Source organism: Podarcis liolepis (assembly GCF_965112155.1).
Source record: "Podarcis liolepis genome assembly, chromosome: 4".
NCBI classification, from domain to species: domain Eukaryota; kingdom Metazoa; phylum Chordata; class Lepidosauria; order Squamata; family Lacertidae; genus Podarcis; species Podarcis liolepis.
In genome coordinates, this window is record NC_139558.1 from 89,113,510 (window position 1) to 89,134,941 (window position 21,432).

General features: G+C 47.4%; 1 protein-coding gene across 6 annotated transcripts in view; it reads right to left on the reverse strand.

Moving 5' to 3' along the window:
* Positions 1-21,432, reverse strand: part of AMOTL1 (angiomotin like 1) — a 79,732-nt gene that overhangs the window by 34,852 nt on the left and 23,448 nt on the right. For all 6 annotated transcript variants that reach the window (XM_083499344.1, XM_083499347.1, XM_083499346.1 and 3 more), the window contains 2 exons: positions 6,425-6,565; positions 4,364-5,279 (listed from right to left, as the gene is read on the reverse strand). In XM_083499344.1, coding sequence (XP_083355470.1) covers positions 4,364-5,279; positions 6,425-6,565 — 1,057 coding nt within the window. The remainder of the gene's footprint in view (positions 1-4,363; positions 5,280-6,424; positions 6,566-21,432) is intronic.

Sequence of the window (21,432 nt, forward strand, 5' to 3'; positions counted from 1 at the left end):
GCACTGTAGTTTACACCTCATAGAGTTACAATTCCCAGCAAGCCTTAACAAACCAAAGTGCCCATAATTCTCTGATGGGGATATGTGCTTTGAATATATTTTAAAAGTATAACTGCGCATACAGCCACTTTATCTGCAATCATGTGGAAACACAAGCAAGCACAGTCCTGCTCCTAGCTAGAAGAACAGAACCAGGCCTTGTGCTCTGCACTAAATAGGGGACTGTGTTCTGCATAGGTTGGGCTGGAATAGTCATGGCCTCATGCGAACATGCCAGCAAACCTTTCTTTGAGGTTTGTATTGCTCCTTTAGATGTGCAGCTGTTAAACATGTTACTCTTCGGGATGAATAGTGCCTCTTCCCCTGTTTACAAACCACATTTGTCCCAGATCTGCCTTTGAAGCCTTTCCCTCAGATTGTATATATAAACTGCTAAGTGCAGAGTCTCAGCCTGTCCGCACAAGGCGACTGACACACCTCACTGTAGCAAGCCAACCCGTTTTAGAAAGAACTAACTCTCCCCACCAGCAAATAGCCAGTCTCTCTCGACAGCTTATTTTTAAACAACTAACCCTGAACCAAATAAGAAGCAGCATTTCCATCGTAAAGGTTTTCTTTTTTTTATAAACCTCCACTGCCATTTGCTGCTTGCCTAGGGTGAGTTGCCAGTTCACCTAGGTGAGCAGATGAATGGAAATCAAGCAAGGTTCAGTGTCATACTGCTTTCCCCCACGTTGACTGGCACCCCTTGCAGGTCAAAACAGCTGTGGAGGTCCTTGAATCAGATTGCAGCTGCAGAGACAGGCTAGTGGTGATTTGATATAAATCACCTGATATAAATTTCCTGATATAAATCACCTCCGCATGCTACTAATAGACCTACCCCCCTCCCACCAAAAATATAGGAAGTTGTTTTATTCTAGGTCAGATAATTTTTCCCACTAGCCCAGTATTGACTTCTCTGACAAACAGAGACTCTCTAGGAAGTCAGGCAGAGAAGACTACACACAGTGCTATTTTTCTGGGGGGGAAAGAGGTGCCGGAACTGACCATGAACACCTCCCTCATTCTCTCAGAGGTGCCAGAACTGAGTTCCAGCTGAAGAAAAAAAGAGCCCTGGATCTACTACCATCTGGTGTGAGGAACCTTTGGCCCTCCAGATTTTGCTGAACTACAACTCCCATCATCCCTGTCCATGCTTGTTGAGGCTGATTGGACTTCCAAGCCAGCAATATTTTGTGGGCCAAAGCGTCCCACACCTGACCCAGCTACAGTGGTACCTCGGGTTACATACGCTTCAGGTTACATACGCTTCAGGTTACAGACTCTGCTAACCCAGAAATAGTACCTCGGGTTAAGAACTTTGCTTCAGGATGAGAACAGAAATCATGCTCCAGCGGCGCAGCAGCAGCAGGAGGCCCCATTAGCTAAAGTGGTGCTTCAGGCTAAGAACAGTTTCAGGTTAAGTACAGACCTCCAGAACGAATTAAGTACTTAACCCAAGGTACCAATGTACTTTATCCTTCTAACTGGGGGTGCCATGGAGATATGTGCATGAAGAGCATGTGCTTGACCACTGGGCTATGGCACTTTTATCTCAAAAGCACACACATTCAGGAAATCTGATTACAGATTTCCTGACGTCGTGTCTGGTTTGGTCTTTACACAACCGGAGGAGATGTCCCATTCAGCACACATGGCTTGAGACTGGAGCGTGAGGCGCACAGAATCCATGTGCCTGACACCTGGAAAATCCTCCGTCTGAAAGGAGACTTGCAGACGGAATCCTCTTACAACTTCCTGAGACTGTAACCCGAAGCTGACCCTGTTTTTCCTTTCCTTCTCCTCATTTCCTTGTTGCTACCTCGCTTACATAAAGAGGGCTTTTCGCATTTCTCTTGAAAGCCGTGCTTTTGTGGCTGGAAAAACACACACCCAACTCTCTGTATGTTGTTGCCTGAGACTCAAAACATGTGCTGATCAGATGGAATGCAAATGCTTCAGGAACACAACACCAGCAGCCAAGGAGCCATGAGGGGCTGTGTCCCAGGTTGCCATTTCAGGAAACGTATTGCTGCAAAGCACCATGGACCTGATCCAAAAACTCAGCGCACAGAGCTTACTGCCCATTGCCCCCACTTGAACCTGGGAGTGTGGCCTACAAATATACCCAACGCTTTTCCCATTAGAAAGACAGCAGGAGGAAGGCATCGTGTTGCAGAGGTAAAACAGCAGGGAGAAGCAATTCCCACACCTTTGCCCACTGCTTCTCTCCTGGGATTCTAACTCCTCTGGGTCCCAGCTGCATGTTCACCACATCAAGTAGAGGGAAGTTACTCAGCGATAGGATTGTGGTGGTGCGGAGGAGGAGGGAAGGAAATCATGCAAGAAGAGGAATAAGCACCACACTCCTGCTGCACGTCTACAAAGTACACAAGCAGTACACAAAAGGTTTGTTTTGCCCTTTGGGGCGGTATTATTCTAGAACCAATGGCTTTGAGCTGGACAATGTAACTTGCCCAAGCGCTCCTCTCCCTGCAACCTGCCTAAATCTGCTCCAAAAGGTGGAGGGAATGCCTGGAGCACATTTAGGGTTCATGTGGGGAGAGAAGTAGGTGAGGAGATTATGTTATGTACAGTAGTTAGGAGTTATTGCACTACTGCATAACTGAATACCAGGGCTGGGCAGCGGCGTAGCGTGGGTTGTCAGCACCCGGGGCAAGGCAAGTAATTTGCGCCCCCTAACCCGGGGCAAGGCAAGTAATTTGCGCCCCTAACCCCTAACCTGCCGCCGCTGCCAGCTTCTTGCTGCTGCCTGGGCCGGGTATTCACAGTTCTACAAATCTTTGGCGCTGGCTTGCTCCATTAGTTTAACTTGGGGGGGGGGGGAGAGAGAGATTGCAATCGTGCTATGTGCACCGAGAGGGGGGGCACGGTTGTAACGCAGTGGGGGGGGGGAAGAGAAGAAGAGAAACTAGCAGGAGAACCTTGATTTCCCTCTGCAGCTCTGTGGGGAAGGAGGGCGCAGACTGGGCTCCTTCCTCGCCACAAGATCCCTCGGCTGGCCGGGGCCGCGCTCCCCTCTCCCGGCCGGCAGCGCCTGCAAAGGCTGCGGGTTCCGCTGCTCCTCCGTCTCTCTTTCCACTGGTAGCGAGAGCGGGTGGGAGGGGGCCACCCGGGAGCCGGAAATGGGTGCCAAATAAGGAGAGCGGGGGCCTGGATCCTGGCCTTGTTTGGCGCTTCCCCTCAGCCGGTCGCCCAGCCAAGCCCGCGGCGGCGGCGAGGCGATGCCCGCGCAGGGGGGCGCCCACCCCTCGGCCCCCGCCCGGCACTGCCGCCCCAGCACCTGCCCGCTCCTCCCAAGGGGCCTCCTCTCCCTCCCGCCTCTTCGCAGCAGTCCTCGCGGGGCGGACAGGCTCGACTCTCCCCTCCCTCTTGCGCCCCATCCCGCGCCCGATCCTGGCCAGGCTCCGGCTCCGGACCTCCTTGCTAGCGCCTGCTACTCCCCCTGGTCACCCAGCCCGACCCCTCCTCCCAAAGGAGCTGAGCCCCGAGGCTCTTCGGCGACTCTGGAGGTGGCGAGTGCGCCCCCCCAGATGTTGCGCCCGGTGCGGCTGGCACCCCTGGCACCCCCCACGCTACGCCACTGGGGCTGGGCGACATTTGGTTTTCAACATCGCAGTATATCACCAGCTAAACATTGTGATATACAGTTGTACCTTGGAAGTTGAATGGAATCCATTCCGGAAGTCCGTTTGACTTCCAAAACATTTGGAAACCAAAGAGCGGCTTCTGATTGGCTGCAGGAACCTCCTGCAGCCAATCGAAAGCCGCAGAAGCCCCATCAGACGTTCGGCTTCCAAAAATAGTTCACAAACCGGAAGAGTCACTTCCAGGTTTGCGGCGTTCGGGAGCCAAAACGTTCGAGAACTAAGCTGTTCAAAAACTAAGGTACAATTGTACCGAAATATCACGACGTCTGAAATAAAGATGGAGCTATGTAAAAGCATTGGCTGGCTTCACAGGTTTTCCTGCATCACGATTTTTGCATTGCATGCACACACGCGCATGATTTGCAATATATTGCCAGGTCAAAAATTATGAAACTGCTATCATGGTTTGGATTTCAAACTAGTTTTGGATGATATGCCACCCAGCCCTAACACACATCATGATTTGCAACATATTGCCAGGTCCAAAATTATGAAACCACTGTCATGATATGGATGATATATCAATATATCTCCCAGCCCTACTGAAAACCACCCTGAGTCTGGAGTCTTACTTAACTTTAGAAAAAAAGCAAAACCTCTGCCAAAAGATTGAAAGGAAGGCAATAAGATGGCAAGGAGTTCAACATTACCTAGTCAGGCTATACTCTGGGGGAGGCTGATAACGGACAACAGCTACTTCGCTCCTCGCTGCCTGGGGCGCTGAATAGGAGGGCATCACCACTTCCTGGATGACTCCAGAATGCTGGTCGTTAAAAAACATCCCGTGCTCCTGAGCTTTGCTCACCGGAGAGACCACCTGCTTGCTTTTGTACGGGTAGTCCGGCGGCGGGCCCCTTGGATCCACACCTTTGCTGGTGGACTGAGGAGGGGACGGCCCTCCCGCTTTGAACCCTTTGCTTCTCCCCAAGGCAGGCGGATGCTGTTTCGTGCCGTTCCTCTCCAGCGACAACTGCATGATCCTCTCGCTAAGGTATCGCACGTGGCCTTGCTTCAGTTCTTTGAGCGCCTCGTCTTTGTGCGCCTGCCCGCTGTTGGCACGAGCCAACGTCGGCCTCCCTTCCGTTCTGGATTTCGGGCAGGAGGTTCCAGCCATGTAAAAACCTGCCCCAGCGGTGCTGCTGGGCTGCTGGCCCCTGAAAAACTGAGACTGGGCTTTGGCCTCTTCGTAAGTTGGCAGCTCTTCATTGTTCTGCTGAGGCTGGGCGCCCCTGGGCTGCTTCTCCATCGCAGTGCTGTCCCCTTGATGCTCCTGGCCCTGTGGTTCCTGCCGGGCCGACTGCTGGACCATTTGTGGGTCTTCGGGCACCAGGTTTTCCGTGGAAGAAGAAAGCAGCGTGCTGGCAGTGGGGTTGGATGGTCCCGCGCTCCCTGTGGCCTGGTGCTGGATGGCCAGCAGGTTCATGTTCTCGCTCGGGTTGCCATAGCGCAGCTCCTGGATCAACCGCTGTAACACAGTGCCAGGGGCAACGTCCTCCGAACCTCTCATTTCCACCTCTGAAACCTGGAGGAAGCTCGGGGGGTAGAAGTTGCAAGGGGGGTCTTCAGCTGAAGCAAGAGAAAAGATGGCCGACAGAGAAAGAAAGAGACACACACAAAAAAGGAAAGGTTGGATTATTTTGAATTAGGAAGATGGAGAAATCCTACATGGCCTTTTCCTCCATCAATTGTCCTACCGCCAACCTGAGTTCATAACTCAGCCAAATGTCAGGTGCAGCGTTAGAAATTCAGATATACAGTGGTACCTCGGGATGCGAACGGGATCCGTTCCAGAGCCCCGTTTGCATCCAGAAGCAAACGTAACTAGCGATGGCACGTCTGCGCACATGCATGTCGCTTTTCACTGCTTCTGCGCATGCGTGTGACGTAATTTTCAGCGTCTGCGTATGTGCAAGCGGCGAAACCCAGAAGTAACGCGCTCTATTACTTCCGGGTTGCCGCAGAGCGCAACTCAACCGCGCTCAACATGAAGCATATTCAACCCGAGGTATGACTGTATAAGCTACGGTAAGTGCCAAATGGCTCCTTAAACCAGGGTTACAGTTGCCAAAATAGAATGCCTCATTGTCATTTTGGGGCCAAACAGCTCTAAAGTCATATTTTTCAATACAACCTCTGGGCTCCTGAAATTCAGATGAAATCGAACGGATAGAATGCTACAGGATGTGTTGCAAGTGTGTGAAAACAGATCCAATGATCCCCAGTCATGCACCTCCAGATGGTGGAGACGTCAAGCGCCGTCCTGGCGCCTGGGCATCTTCACTTGCTCTCAAGTAGACGATAGCCAGCTGCAAAATGCGCCTGGTGAATTTCAATTGTTGATCAGGGGGTAAGGCCAGTACAAAATAGGGAGGTACAAGGGAAGAAGGATGCAAGAGCATCATTTGACGGCCGTGTGGACTGATGAGACCTCTGTCCAGATGCTGCGGCTTGGTGGTTTAAATTTGGACTGTGGTCTGGGGACTCCCCACCTCTGCTCTTCAGGGACCAAATTGCTTCTGATTAAACCTAAGTGCCCTCTCTGTCCTGCACCTGGGTCCCATTTCCCTTGTATAATGATCCACTTGCAAGGCTCAACGTCAACAAGGATCTGAAGAAAGTCATTTGTAAAAAACAAAACAAAAAACCAGTGTGAAACTCAATTGACGAAAGCAGCTAGAAAGCAGGGTTTTTTACAAGCACCAAGAACCTACCTTCAGTATCGCTGACAAAGTCTATCATTAACGGTGAACCATCCCGCCTGCTGCCAAACAGCTGAGGATCGGTGTAAAGGCAGCCAGTTTCTTCCAGTATCTGGGCAGGAGTACTGGAAGTGTAGCAAATGGATGGGAGGCCTTTGAGAAAAGCAAAAAGAAAAAGAAGAAAATGTTTATCCATGAACTAGTCACGTTTTTTTTAAAAAAATACCCCAACTCTTTTCCTAAAGTGATTCACACTTGTGGCTTCTGAATTATGTTTAAGCGCTGTTTCACAGCCCCCAACAAAGACATCCGTTGTATACATGCTTCTCAGTGAATCATTTCAGATGTCTGTCTACATAAAAGGCTGCATGCAGAAACACATTTTACTGCAAACAACACAACCTTGCCGTAGAACTGTAAGAGGGAAGTCACGGACAGGGTAAGCGCCCAGGCCATATTGGCAAGCGTTCAAAGACTTAATAGATGATAGAGAAATGGTCATTCATTTATTGGCAGCTCCCAGTATTTTCCAATTCTAAATTTTCAAGGAAAACTCACATCGCTGGTCAGTGGTTGAGCTGCTCTAGAATTACAATGGAGTTTTTGAAGCCAAGTGACTCACCGCTCTTCTGATTGCTAATGGCTTAGTTCCCAAGCTATCGCAGCCTTGGATTAGGACTTGGGTGGGCTTAGAATTTGAACTTTACGTCCACAAGCAACATATTAAAACTACATCATTATTACTGCAAGCAAGCAAAGTGCTTTTGGTTGGTTTCATAGTTTTTTGATCAAAACAGACATAGTGTCAATTCAGATGCAGTAGGAAAGCAGGGTTTCCCATTACATGAACAAGTCTCAGGCTTATCCACAGCCTCCAACCGTACCCTCTTTTGTGCCCACAAGGAGATCAGCAACTTCTGTTTTTAAACAATCCAGAGTATCTCAGTCTGGGGATCTGAGGAACCTGCGGCCCTTCAGTGTTGTTGGACTACAATTACCATAATCTCTTATCATTGGCCATGCTGGATGAGGCTGATGGGAGTTGGAGTTCAACATAACTCCAATCCCTTGTTTAAAATATGGTTCAGGACAAGCCAAGATGCAAAACCGTGATTAAATCTGGGTTTTGTCCACAAACCATAGCTCCCTGTTACATTTGACCTCAAGGAACTGTGGTTTGCTTCAATGGAGAAGTGGAAGCTCCTGATCTCCTCACAGTAAGGTAAGAAGAGAGGACGGAGGAGCATTCAAGTTTCCTATTATGTCCAAAATACCACACAGACATATATGATGCACATACACCTCTTACTGCAGTACAAGGTATGTTCTTGTCCATAAACTTTAAATCTGGACAAGAGCCTGTAAAATAACATGCTGGACATTTATACTATCCAGAGGCCACTGTCACAAGAATAACTAATTATATGGATATATTGCCTGCATCTGCACAAGGAAATTTAATTTCCAGAAACTATTGTTTTGAATTAATAGTGCCCATTCCCTGTTTTACATACTAATTTAACACTTTTAAAAAAGCATTAGTGGGAAAAGCCATTCACAGTGCCATTCATGAATGTGCTCTTTGCTTATTTTTTGGATATAAACTCTCTATTACAGCAAGTTGACAATTTATACAAGAGAAAACACGCCTGATTTGTCTTACGACACCTTAATATTTAAATTCAGACTGCTGAATTTATGGCAGTCCCAGTGGAATATGTCCCTCTCTTGATTTCATTATCTACTGCAGTAACCATATAAGTTTAGAACCGTAGAATGAAATTGCACAGACAACATTCCTTGGTTTGTATGAAAGAGATAACAATGGCTTTGAAAGAGAGTTTTTAGCTGGGTGTTCTGGGAAGAAGGAATAAGAAAGACTGGAATCCATCTTGAGCAGGCTGGCTGAAGGCTGGCTGCACTGCTGTGGGGGACAAACCCCCCCTGAAATGAACATGCTGTAAGATCTGGACTCCCTGCAGGCAGACTGAAGGTATAAATAGGTGAATAAACCATATTTTTTAAAGCTATGACATTATCCGCCATGTCTCAGTTCTCCAAAGGACCCTGTAGTGAGTGCCTGGAACCCCAAGGAATCTTGCAGAACATGGGGGCATCACATTACTTTTGTAACAATACGTTTCGCTGAGAGTCAAAAAGCAATCAAGCCATGTAATCCAGTAGTCAAGTGAGCGATCAACTGATCACGGATTAAGCGAGTACAGCAAGCAAATCAGCCTGGAAACCCCTCACAAATCTGATTCTACTGACCAAAAAAAAAAATTGCAGCAGGAAAGCAGCTTATCTCAGTGGAGTCTGGGTGCGCAAACTATTGAAGTGGCACATTACATCTCAAGAAAATGTATGTGTGCGTGATCATGCACAGAATTTGGGATTCTTGTATCAGACGCAGAGTAGGAAATGAATACAAATGAATTTCTTGCCTTCTAAAACTGCTTCCCTCTCCCTTCTCCCCAGTCTCTCAAATTGCAAAACCCCTCCCTTTTATTCTTTAATCATTTGATGAAAGGGGGCAAGAGTTTTATTATAGCATTGTTTTTTAAGCTGGGAATTATGGGGAAGGAGGCCAGCCTTAGCATCTGGAGAGACAGCCGTAAATCCAGCTCAAGCTGACTCACATCCTTTTAATCAGAATTGCACCCTGGATAGGAGAAGAAGGCTCTCCCATGGCCTCGGGGCAGCTAACGTTAACACGCCTTACTCTCCTAGACACAATGTAGGTCAGGGGTCAGCAACCCGTGGCTCCGGAGCCGCATGTGGCTCTTTTACACCTTTGCCGTGGCTCCGGGGCGGATACTAGCGAGGGGAGAAGGCGCATTGTGCGCCCCAACACTCCCCACTGTGGCGGGCGCTGTACTGGCTGTGACGTCACATGGGGGCGGTGCGTGCGTTAGTCACGCACCGTCCCGACGTCACCTTCCCGCCCGCCTACCTGCTACATTGTAAGGGGCATGTTCGCTGGTCACTGCATTGAAAGGGGGCATGTACGCTGGTCACTGTTTTGAAGGGGAGTGAAGAACACACACACACAAAAAAAGGTAACTTGTTAATTTAATGTTTATTTCTATGAGGAGGAGTAATTCTGAGGGGTCAAACAAAGAAATAATTTAAAAAAGTGACAAAAAAGTTATTTTTATAATGACGAGTTTTGCGGCTCCCAGTTTTTTTTTCTTCGGAAACGGGTCCAAGTGGCTCTTTTTGTCTTAAAGGTTGCAGACCCCTGATGTAGGTGTTAGCTGGTTTGGAAACACACCACAGCTGAACAAAGGGGCAAGTTGGTTTGATGCAGCTGATCTCAGTATCTCATCCCTATGTATTCAGCCAAATCAACCAACTTCATCAGATAAGCATGCTGGAAATATCTTACAAAAGCTATGTAGGCTTGTAATGTAGGAATCATGGGCGAAGCCAGGATTTAGGTTGGGGGTGGGACCAAGCTATCTGGAATAATACGATATGGAATTAATACAACAATTAAAACAGTTAAAACAATAAGGCCACAAGTTCACTTCAGGGGAATGCTTGCCTAAACAGGTGAGTCTTCAGGAGCCGGCAGAATGCCAACACAGATGGGCCTCTCCTGTTTCAAGAGAGAAAGCATTCCACAACACTGGTGTCACCAGTGAAAATCCTGCCTCTATGATACCGCAAGACAATAATCATCAAGTCATGGTAAAACTAGCTGGGTTACATTGGCTGATCATGGTGCCCTTAAGAAAAATTTCCCATCCCTTTGTAGCTGACTGCATCTTCCTAAGATCTCTCTGGAGCAGGGGTAGGCAACCTAAGGCCTGTGGGCCGGATGCGGCCCAATTGCCTTCTCAATCCTGCCAGCAGACGGTCCGGGAATCAGCGTGTTTTTACATGAGTAGGATGTGTACTTTTATTTCAAATGCATCTCTGGGTTATTTGTGGGGCATAGGAATTTGTTCATTCCCCCCCCCAAAAAAAATATAGTCCGGCCCACCACATGATCTGAGGGACAGTGGACCGGCCCACAGCTGAAAAAGGTTGCTGACTCCTGCTCTGGAGGGTTACTTGGCCCTGAACAAAGTCGAATGTAGTGATGGAGAGAGGAGGACATGGAAACTTTATTTCCATGAGCTTCCTTATGCTAGCTTACCTTAGACCCCAAGCCACAATAAGGCACACATACAGACAACTAATTGTCCAAGCCATTTAGTGAGCCACTGCACCTAAGTAACCTGCCATGTGTCCACCCCAGGTATGCCAAGTCTCCAGATGTGTCCCAGCCATAATCATAATCATAATTGTCAGGGGCTCAGGGACAGAGGCACAGGGGAGAGAGGAGATGGAGAGCGAAGGGGAAGGATCTGAGGGCAGCATAGGGGAGTATGACAGTGACCCGAGAGATTCCATGAGCTTCTCCAGCGAATCAGAAGATTCACAGAAGGAGGCGCCCATGGTCAGGGCAAGGGGGGCCAGCGGGGACTCCCAAAGCAGCAGCTGGAGATCAGGGCCAGCTTCCCCACCAGAGCGTAGTGGGGGGGGAGGAGTCCCAAGTGTCAGGACCAGCGGCTCCTCCAGCAGGGAGAGAAGATGAGTCGAGACTGACCACGCCTCTATCGGAGAGTGGGGGAACGGAGGGGAGGTCAAGTCCAGCTAGCCTTCCTGAAGGGGGAAGCAGTGACAGGAGCAGTGTAACGGTCAGGAGGAAGGTTACCGGCTGGGCGCGTGCGCCAAGTTCAAATGTACAGGCGCGCGGGACAGCAGAAAGCCCGGATCGGGAACCAGGTCCTAAAGCCCGCCGGAAGCAGGGAGAAGACTCAGGGGAATCAGCGTCAGAAGAGTCTAGGAAGGGCGAGACCCCAGCTGACAGGCGGACCCAGAGGAGGAAAGAGCAGAGGAAGAGGTGGAGCAAGGCTAGGGTCTTAAACTGGGGTCTGGGGGGAGGAGACTCAGACGGAGCTTCAGCGGTCTAGAGTTTCAGACGTAGAGCTGCACGCTGCTGATGTGAAAGACAAACTGAACTTCAATAAAGACTTTTGTATATAACAACGAACTGGCGTTGGTCCTTTGTGAGCTGGGACCTTGGGCAGCTCTGACAATAATAATTTATAATTTATACCCTGCCCATCTGGCTGGGCTTCCCCAGCCACTCTGAGCGGCTTCCAACCAAATATTAAAATACACTAATACATCAAACATTAAAAGCTTCCCTAAACAGGGATGCCTTCAGATGTCTTCTAAAAGTCTGGTAGTAGTTGTTCTCTTTGACATCTGGTGGGAGGGCGTTCCACAGGGCGGGCGCCACTAACAAGAAGGCCTTCTGTCTGGTTCCCTGTAACTTGGCTTCTCGCAGTGAGGGAACCACCAGAGGGCCCTCAGTTCTGGACCTCAGTGTCCAGGTAGAACGATGGGAGTGGAGACGCTCCTTCAGATATACTGGACCGAGGCCATTTAGGGCTTTAAAGGTCAGCACCAACACTTTGAATTGTGCTCGGAAATGTACTGGGAGCCAATGTAGGTCTTTCAAGACCGGTATTATGTGGTCTTGGTGGCCTCTCCCAGTCACCAGTCTAGCTGCCACATTCTGGATTAGTTGTAGTTTCCGGGTCACCTTCAAAGGTAGCCCCACGTAGAGCGCATTGCAGTAGTCCAAGCGGGAGATAACCAGAGCATGCACTACTCTGGCAAGGCAGTCCGTGGGCAGACAAGGTCTCAGCCTGCGTACCAGATGGAGCTAGTAGACAGCTGCCCTGGACACAGAATTGACCTATGCCTCCATGGACAGCTGTGAGTCCAAAATGACTCCCAGGCTGTGCACCAGGTCCTTAAGGTGCACAGTTACCCAATTCAGGACCAGGGAGTCCTCTACACCCGCCCTCCTCCTGTCCCCCAATAACAGAACTTCCGTCTTGCCAGTATTCAACCTCAATCTGTTAGCTGCCATCCATCCTCCAACCACCTCCAGACACTCACACAGGACCTTCACCACCTTCACTGGTTCTGATTTAAAAGAGAGGTAGAGCTGGGTATCATCTGCATATTGATGGACACCCAGTCCAAACCCCCTGATGATCTCTCCCAGCGGCTGCATGTAGATGTTGAAAAGCATGGGGGGGGGAGGACAGAGCCCTGAGGCACCCCACAAGTGAGAGCCCAGGGGTCTGAACACTCATCCCCCCCCACCACTTTCTAAACACGGCCCAGGAGGAAGGAGCGGAACCACTGCCCCCAGCTCCCAGCCCCTCTAGACGGTCCAGAAGGCTGTTATGGTCGATGGTATCAAACGCCGCTGAGAGATCCAGCAGAACTAGGAAACAGCTCTCACCTTTGTCCCTAGCCTGCCGGAGATCATCGACCAAGGCAGTTTCAGTCCCATGATGAGGCCTGAATCCCAACTGGGAAATATAGAAGGCTTGTCTCCCAAGGGCAGTAAGGCTGAAACGTTCCTGGACTTTGCAGTGCCAGAATTCAATATACAGTGGTACCTCGGGTTACATACACTTCAGGTTACAGACTCCGCTAACCCAGAAATAGTACCTTGGGTTAAGAACTTTGCTTCAGGATGAGAACAGAAATCGTGCAGTGGCAGCGGGAGGCCCCATTAGCTAAAGTGGTGTTTCAGGTTAAGAACAGTTTCTGGAACAAATTATGTACTTAACCCGAGGTACCACTGTATTTATGACTGTGTTTTCCAATAAAAGGGGGGGAAATGGGGTTGGGGAAAGACTTTGAAATTGCATGTTAGAATCCACATACATATCACTAGGGAACAAGTGCTCAGGGACATCTCACCAACATAATACAATATTTTATACACCCAACAGATATCAGCAAACATTATCTTACACAAGCAAGGTACTCATCATCCATATTAAGCAATTTGGTGACTGTATCTGAATGCTGACGATCCTGATTTGCTTTGTAGACATTCATAAGCGAATGCTGAATATAATATTTATGCAACTGTCAACATTTATGTTGCACTTTTTCACACAAAAAAATTTACACTGTCAACAATTTACATGTGAAATACTGATTGCTATAGATTTTCAGCTGAGGCAGGTCAGAAAGCCGATTTCTGGTCTCCTGGCTCTTTGTCATGCCAGAAAATGACCAAGAGATGAGAGAGGGTAATTTACCACATTGGAGCCGTTAAAAGGGCTGTGGAGAAGGATCCCCAGCACTCAGACAAAGCCTGCAAGAAGTTGGGCAGACTAGGCCTTAGGTTGGGATAAACCTCGGCCCTCCAGATGCGTTGGGACTACAACTCCCATCATCCCTAGCTAACAGGACCAGTGGTCAGGGATGATGGGAATTGTAGTCCCAAAATATCTGGAGGGCCGAGTTTGGGGATGCCTGGGATAAATGGATGCCGTCTAGGCTGCAATTCAAGCCTGAAGAGAGTCAGCTGACATTAAAAGGCATCAAGACACAACAAGCCGAACTTGAACAACTGGTCTTGAGTTCAAAGACTCTCCCCTATTTCTCCTGCTTCCTGACTGCTACCTCAGATGGTGGATCCTGGGCTGTCCACTTTGCCTTTGACCTGACAGCAGTATTGGCCTCTCCAACCCTCTGCTGATACCCCAGAGCCTTCTGCATGGCTCTCTGCGCCTGCCCCGTGACCTTCTGCTCCATAACTGCTTGATCTGGTGCCTGACTCCCAAGTCCCTCCCCATACCCATGTTCCTGGACTTTCCAGTCCTTGTCCACACCTAAACCAAACCTGCCTCACAGCTAGGCCAAGGCTGCAGAGCTAGGTCAGCTACAACCAACCCACTCTGAATTTTGGGCTCATTCTACACTTTTCTGTGTCAAAATCACACAGCTATGTGGTGAAATAAAAATAATTAAGGTCTTTTATATATATAATAAATGTTCATAACTGCATATATAGTCCACATGTCTGGAACCCCACAGAAAAAGTCCTGAAACCATTTTGTCCCTCCCAAATTGACCTCAAATATTTCTCTGCAAGGTCGATGGAAAATGGAAAAGCCTTCCCATTGTCTTTTTGTTCACAAATCCTGTCTTAAGGGTATGTCTGTGTATGAATAGGGTGAGCCTGTGACCTGGCTCAGGAACTAAGTATTTATCATTACAAAAGACTGGCCAGGCTCCCCAAGTAATCCAATCAAGGGTAATCTGCCAGACAGGAGATAAACAACGCACTCAGATTTCTGTTGTAGACCACCCTTTCTGTGATGTAGGTATGATGTATCTGGGGGGTGGTCTTGAGGTAAACCCTTTCTGTGATGTATGTATGATGTTTCTGGGGGTGGTCTTGGACTCCAGAGCGGGCAATTTAAAATGTCTATATAAGGGCGGGCACACCTTTGTTCTGGGTCCTCCTCCTTTCCTGTGTGTGAGGGGAGCACCCTGTTGCAACAGTTCAATAAAGATCAGGCTTACAAGCTGCTTTGCTTCTCAATATTCTCTGGTTGGCCTCTGTTATTTTCTCCAACCGGTGGAGAACCTACAAAGGACTCTATAAGGGCTCTTGTGTCCCCCATAAGAAAATAAGGGCTGATTTATGTTTATTACAGAGGAATAACCTAGTTATGAGTAGTTACAGATAGGTAGCTAGTTATGAGTAGCACGACACAAACAAGATTATAAATTACTATTCTGAATGTGTCCTTGTTCATTTCAGGAGCTAATTTTACTTTTTAAACAAACCCATTGTAGCATAAAACACAGAACGCTAACACGGAATCTACACTTTTTAAACCATACTCACAGCTGGCTCATGTTCCAAGAAACAAGTATAAAAGCAATCTTTTGTAGTATTTCATTTCATCCACCCACACATCGGCTCAGATGGGCTTTTTGAGCACGTTCCCCTGCATAGTCTGGTGCAACATCACAACTACCAAATTAATCTTCTGAAGAAAGAAGAAGTGGCCAGTGGCCACCAGCTTAGATGGATCTGAAAGGGGATTAGACAAATTAATGAAGGGAAAAGCTTCTGCGGCATGATTGAGATCCCCCCCCCTTAAAAATAAAAAAACCGTATAGAAATGCTAATACTAATACTAATACAGTGGTACCTCGGTTTACATACGCTTCAGGTTACATACGCTTCAGGTTACAGACTCCGCTAACCCAGAAACAGTGCTTCAGGTTAAGAACTTTGCTTCAGGATAAGAACAGAAATCGTGCGGCAGCAGCGGGAGGCCCCATTAGCTAAAGTGGTACCTCAGGTTAAGAACAGTTTCAGGTTAAGAACGGACCTACAGAACATATTAAGTCCTCAACCCGAGGTACCACTGTAATACTAACAATAATAATGTACTATTTTTAGGATCAGGGAGGGCATGCCTCTGAATATACCAACAACAGAGGAAATACAGCAAAAAAAATATATGAAGTATTCGTGTTAAAACAACATGAGGGCAATGGCTAACTGCCGCATGATCTTGACAGATGAAGAGCAGCCCAGAAATATACCAGTAGTAAATAAATATCCCACACTGAACTGAATAGAACTTAGATTGCACTGTTAGTCAGGACCCAGCCCACCCATTTAAATAAACCCACCCTGCTTATTAATAAGGACGAATACTATAATCACTGTAGTCACCACTGCCAATCATTTCCATATCACTTTAGTGTGCAAAGTGTGCTAAAATGCTCTCTGCCTCATTCATCTGCACCAAACTAGATTTCTCTGTACTGAGCTGCAGCCTGAATCCTTTTAACCTCAGTTGCAGTTTCCAACGAGAAAGAACCCTGGAAGTAAATAATGGAAGATAATCCCTCTTGTATGTTTGGCATTTAGAGCAGTCAACACAGAGTCTGCCTGCTCTTTTCTCTCTCTTTTTTCAGGCTGTTTGCCAAGGAAAGACCTTTTTAGGATCATTTACTTAGAATTGTTCCTGCAATTAGCCAGCCCATTGTTAACACCAGTGTGTGGTTTTTCTTATGCAAACCACACCGTTCCCGCTTGCAAGAGTTTGTTTTTTTTAGAAAAAGCAATCCTAGCCATTCATATCTAACTCTTTGAAAGGGATTTGGTACCCGCTATTACAAAGCACATAGAAGCAACCTAAAATGTAGTGTGTTTTACACAGAATGGTAATTACTGTAAGTATCGTTGTTATTTCTTCTTATTATTATCTTGAGCTGGGAGAGTGGTTAAAATTCTGCTCTAAGAATATCAAGATCAGCGATGGGAGAAAGATATAGAACAAATATTTCCCTTTTTACATGGCTCTGCTTGCTGAATAACAAAATTTTGCAGAATTTGGAGGTGGGTTGGCTAGATGCAGAAGAGATTTAGGGTACATACAGCAGTCTGAGTTGTAGGGATAATAACGGTGTAAAAGCAGAAATGCCCGTATGGTAGAAGCATAGAGCCGAAAAGTTACCAGAGGGTAATCTAGACCAACCCCAGCGATGCAGGAATCTCATGACAGATGGCCAGCACATACTATAAACTTCATTTTTAAACTGAGCACAGTGCTATATGTTTTTAGTTAATGGCCTGATTTGTGATATACAATTCCTGTACACTCCCCTGCCCCTCTTAATTTTATTTATTTGGAAATAACAAAACTGCCTAAGTAAATAAACTTAACTGAATTCACAGAAACCACATGGAGCCAGATGCCCTGTTGTTAGGATAAACATTACTATCTGATTGTATTATTATTTATTCAGAATAACCTGTTAGCCACCTTCACACAAACTCAGTGTACAAAAACATCCTAATTACTCCCCACGCCTAAAAACAAAAAAACAAAACCTGTAGACAGGGAACAACAGAAACAGCACCAACCAACCAAGCTAGCTAGCTAGCTGTACTGAAGGCCAAATGACCGGAAACTTTATTTTCAACCCTTGCTGGAAAGTCAATAGAGAGGGAGAGCTATAACCTACAGAGGGAAGTTTGTTCCACAGCCTTGGAGCTACTGATATAAAGACCCTGCTCTTTGCCGCTATTGTGTCTCAGTTTCTCTCTCGCCCAAGTTGACTCTAGAGGGGGAGGGATTCAATTCCACACCAGAAATTTAAGTTTACACAACTGAAGCGAATTAAGGGGCTCTATCACTTTGGTGCAACAAGGCGCGATATTCATTTATTTTCGGTGTTGATTGTGAAATGCACTGAAAAGCATGGAATCAATGATTAACAGAAAGGATGAAATCAGAATAAACTAGCATTGTTGTGTAACCTCACCACAAACAAATCAGAATAAGGACTCAGTAAAGACTAGGCACTGTGTACGTTTTGTGCAAGCAAACCAGGATGTATGCTCAGAAAACAGATCCCTGTCCCCAGCCTCTCTCTCATGAGCACACATACCTAACCAATCCTGGAGTCGTAGAATTGTCCAGGATTGGTGCAAATGAATAAGGCAGAGTCTTCTGCCCAACATGGGGCTTGAACCCATAACCCTGAGATTAAGAGTAAGGTAAAGGTAAAGGGACCCCTGACCATTAGGTCCAGTCGCGGACAACTCTGGGGTTGTGGTGCTCATCTTGCTTTATTGGCCGAGGGAGCCGGCGTACAGCTTCCGGGTCATGTGGCCAGCATGACTAAGCTGCTTCTGGCGAACCAGAGCAGTGCACGGAAACGCTGCTTACCTTCCCGCCAGAGCGGTACCTATTTATCTACTTGCACTCTGATGTGCTTTCGAACTGCTAGGTTGGCAGGAGCAGGAACCGAGCAACGGGAGCTCACCCCATTGTGGGGGTTTGAACCGCCAACCTTCTGATCGGCAAGTCCTAGGCTCTGTGGTTTAACCCACAGCGCCTCCCGGTATAAATAATAAATTATTATTACTATTATTATCTTTGCTATCCCAGCTTGGTCACAGCCATTGTATATCAGGCAAGATATTAAATAAAAGGCTGGATTATAGTCTCCACTTCCTCCAGGGAGCACAGGTCCTCTTCCTTACAGCAACCCTGTGATGTAGATTAAGCTGAGTGATAGTGACTGGCCAAGGAAGGCCACCCAGTAATCTTAGAATCATAGAGTTGGAAGAGACCACAAGGGCCATCGAGTCCAACCCCCTGCCAAGCAGGAAACACCATCAGAGCACTCCTGACATATGGTTGTCAAGCCTCCGCTTAAAGACCTCCAAAGAAGGAGACTCCACCACACTCCTTGGCAGCAAATTCCACTGTCGAACAGCTCTTACTGTCAGGAAGTCTTTGCTGCTAACTAGAGATTTGGACCCGGGCCAAAGTCCTATGCTCTAACGCAATCCCACCCCCACAACCTGTTGCCTTTCAGATGTTGCTGGACCATAACTCCCAGCATTCCTCACCATGAGCCATGCTGTCAGGGGCTGATGGGAGCAGGAGACTGACATAATCTGCGGGGCATGAGGTTGGAGGAGACTGATCTAGCCACTATACCAACTTGGTCTACCAACGGGCTCTTCTACAGAATCAGCGGTTTGAGGAGCACAGTGTCACGGATGGTACAATGTACAAACCTTGTCCAAGAGCTGTTTTTTTTTAATCTCAGCTGTCAATATGTTTTGGAAATTTACCAAATGACACACACATACACTTACATTACCGCAATATGGAGAAGATTATGATACCATTTTGGGACCAGTCCAGGGTCCACACAAAAGACATGTTTCGTTTTTGTAGCAATGTTTGTTGACTGAAAACTATGCGGTATTGGAAATATTTCCTGCTCTCTTCATACACTAAAAACAAACAAGTCAACGGAACTGGTAGAATCACATACCACCCTACAGGCAGAGTTGCTTCCTTGCCGGAATTGTACAGGCTCAGAAAGAAGTTTATCTTTTTAAACTTTTTGTCAGTATTGGGGCATCAGAATATTTATTTGGAGTATTTATATACTACCCTTGTTATGAGCCATAGGGCAGTTTACAACAAAACTAGACAAGATAAAAACTAAGGGTAACATCCACAAAATAACACAACCCTCAAATACATAACAAATCAACAACCATTTGCTAATAGCAGCAGCAACAAATCGATTAATTTATCCAGCTAGGTCTCTCCTCCTCCACCTGGCCGCCCAAAAAAGTGCACCTTAACCAATCGCCTAAAGTTATATTAGGGTTGAGGCCGGGTGCACCTCAATACAAAAGGCTTTCTCCTGAACCCTCAACACCACACACTTCATCCCATACAGGAATTACCAAGAGGGCATCATCTATTGATCTTAAGGCCAGGAGTAGGTCAGCATGTAAGATGGCATGCTTGCAGAGAATTTGGGTCACAGGTGTTTTAGGATTTTAAGTGCCAAACTTCCACCACAGCCAATTTTGTAGTCAAGGCTCCCTAGCTGTTGCACAGACAGCAGCAGGAGCAGCATTTGCAGTGTGATGTGAATGAATGTGTTACTAGCCTAGATCTATCTAGCCTAGATTACTAGCCTAGATCTATCTAGCCTAGATCTATCTAGGCTAGTAATTTTTTTCTACTCTGCCCAGCAGGACCTCTATATGGTTTCAGGTAGAGGGTCTTTCCCCGCCATCGACTTGTACCTGATTGTTTTATAAGTGGAGATGCCCAGGATCGAACCTGGGAATTTCTGCAAGCCAAGCAAGTGCTCTGCCACAGAGCTATGGATCCTGCAATACTCCCCCTCCCATCCCCAGGTATTTCCCAGATCTGCCAACTGAACTCCTTTTTAAACTAAAGGTAAACAGACCATTAGGTCCAGTTGTGAATGACTCTGGGGTTGTGGCGCTCATCTCCCTTTATTGGCCGAGGGAGCCGGCATACAGCTTCCGGGTCATGTGACAAAGCCGCTTCTGGCGAACCAGAGCAGTGCACAGAAACACCGTTTACCTTCCTGCCGGAGTGGTACCTATTTATCTACTTGCGCTTTGACGTGCTTTCGAACTGCTAGGTTGGCAGGACCTGGGACCGAGCAATGGGAACTCACCCCGCCGTGGGGATTCGAACTGCTGACCTTCTGATTGGCAAGTCTAGGAAGGTCTGCATGTGAGGGATAGATCTTTCCCACTGAATCAAAGGCGCCTCCAGATTTTTCTCATAACTGAGCAAGCACACCCAGCCTCCACAGTGGCAAAGAAGAGCATCTAGAAAACATGGTGCAAGACTCAGGTCCCGCTTTGAAGCTTCCCACAGACATCTGGTTGGACACTGCGAAGACAGGAAGTGGACTAGATGGGCCTTGGCCTCATTCAGTAGCATTCACAGGTTCTTTTCAGGCTTGTGGATCGCCGACATGGTTCGTTTCAGAAACCAGGCACGCCACACAGTCATACATTTATAACTGCGTCCCTTGGAAAGGGTTGCCAACTTTTTTTAACAGACAGACAACATGATAGGGTGCCCAAGAAAATCCCAACCGTGGAGGCACAAACATGGAAAACGCTTCTGCAGTGTGGATGGATGCCTGCTTGTTGGAAACCTCTTTGGGGGCCAAGAGCCTCTCCAGAGAAACAAAAGGTGGCAACCCCCTGACCTTGGATTCCCCCAACCCTCCAATCTGACAAGCCACCAGCTTTTCTTGAGCCTCAAAAGAGCGCTAAACCTGGCAATGATGGATCATCTCCCTAAAGGCAGAGCAAAACCCCACCATATGACAGACCTATTTTGGAAACCACACATTGATATGCGCTGTAACCGAGGGGGAAAGCTAAAGCAGCCTCCCAATGCTACAGCAGCCTCCTGTCAAGCAATGAAAAACAGCCTGGCACGCTATGCCCTGCTTTTTCAAGAACACTCTCAATGCACTATATGTCCTTCCTTCTTGCTATTTTCCTCCTGGCATGTACACGCACCCCTGCTCTGCTGTAGGAAAATATCACGCTTCTCGAAATCAGGTCTTTATTTTATGCAGGATATTTACAGGGCACTTGATCGAAAAGCTCCCCAAGCAGGATACAAATAATTACTATATACTTTTAAATTAGAGGCAGCTCCTCTGCTCTGCTCATGCTCTCTCTCTCTCCGTGCTCTACTTTTTTCAATGCAGTCAGCTGAACTATGGAGCAGCCCGGATTCAACTTTACAAAAATCAGGACTTTCCCCCGGCCCTCTTCGCGGGTCAACAACTTA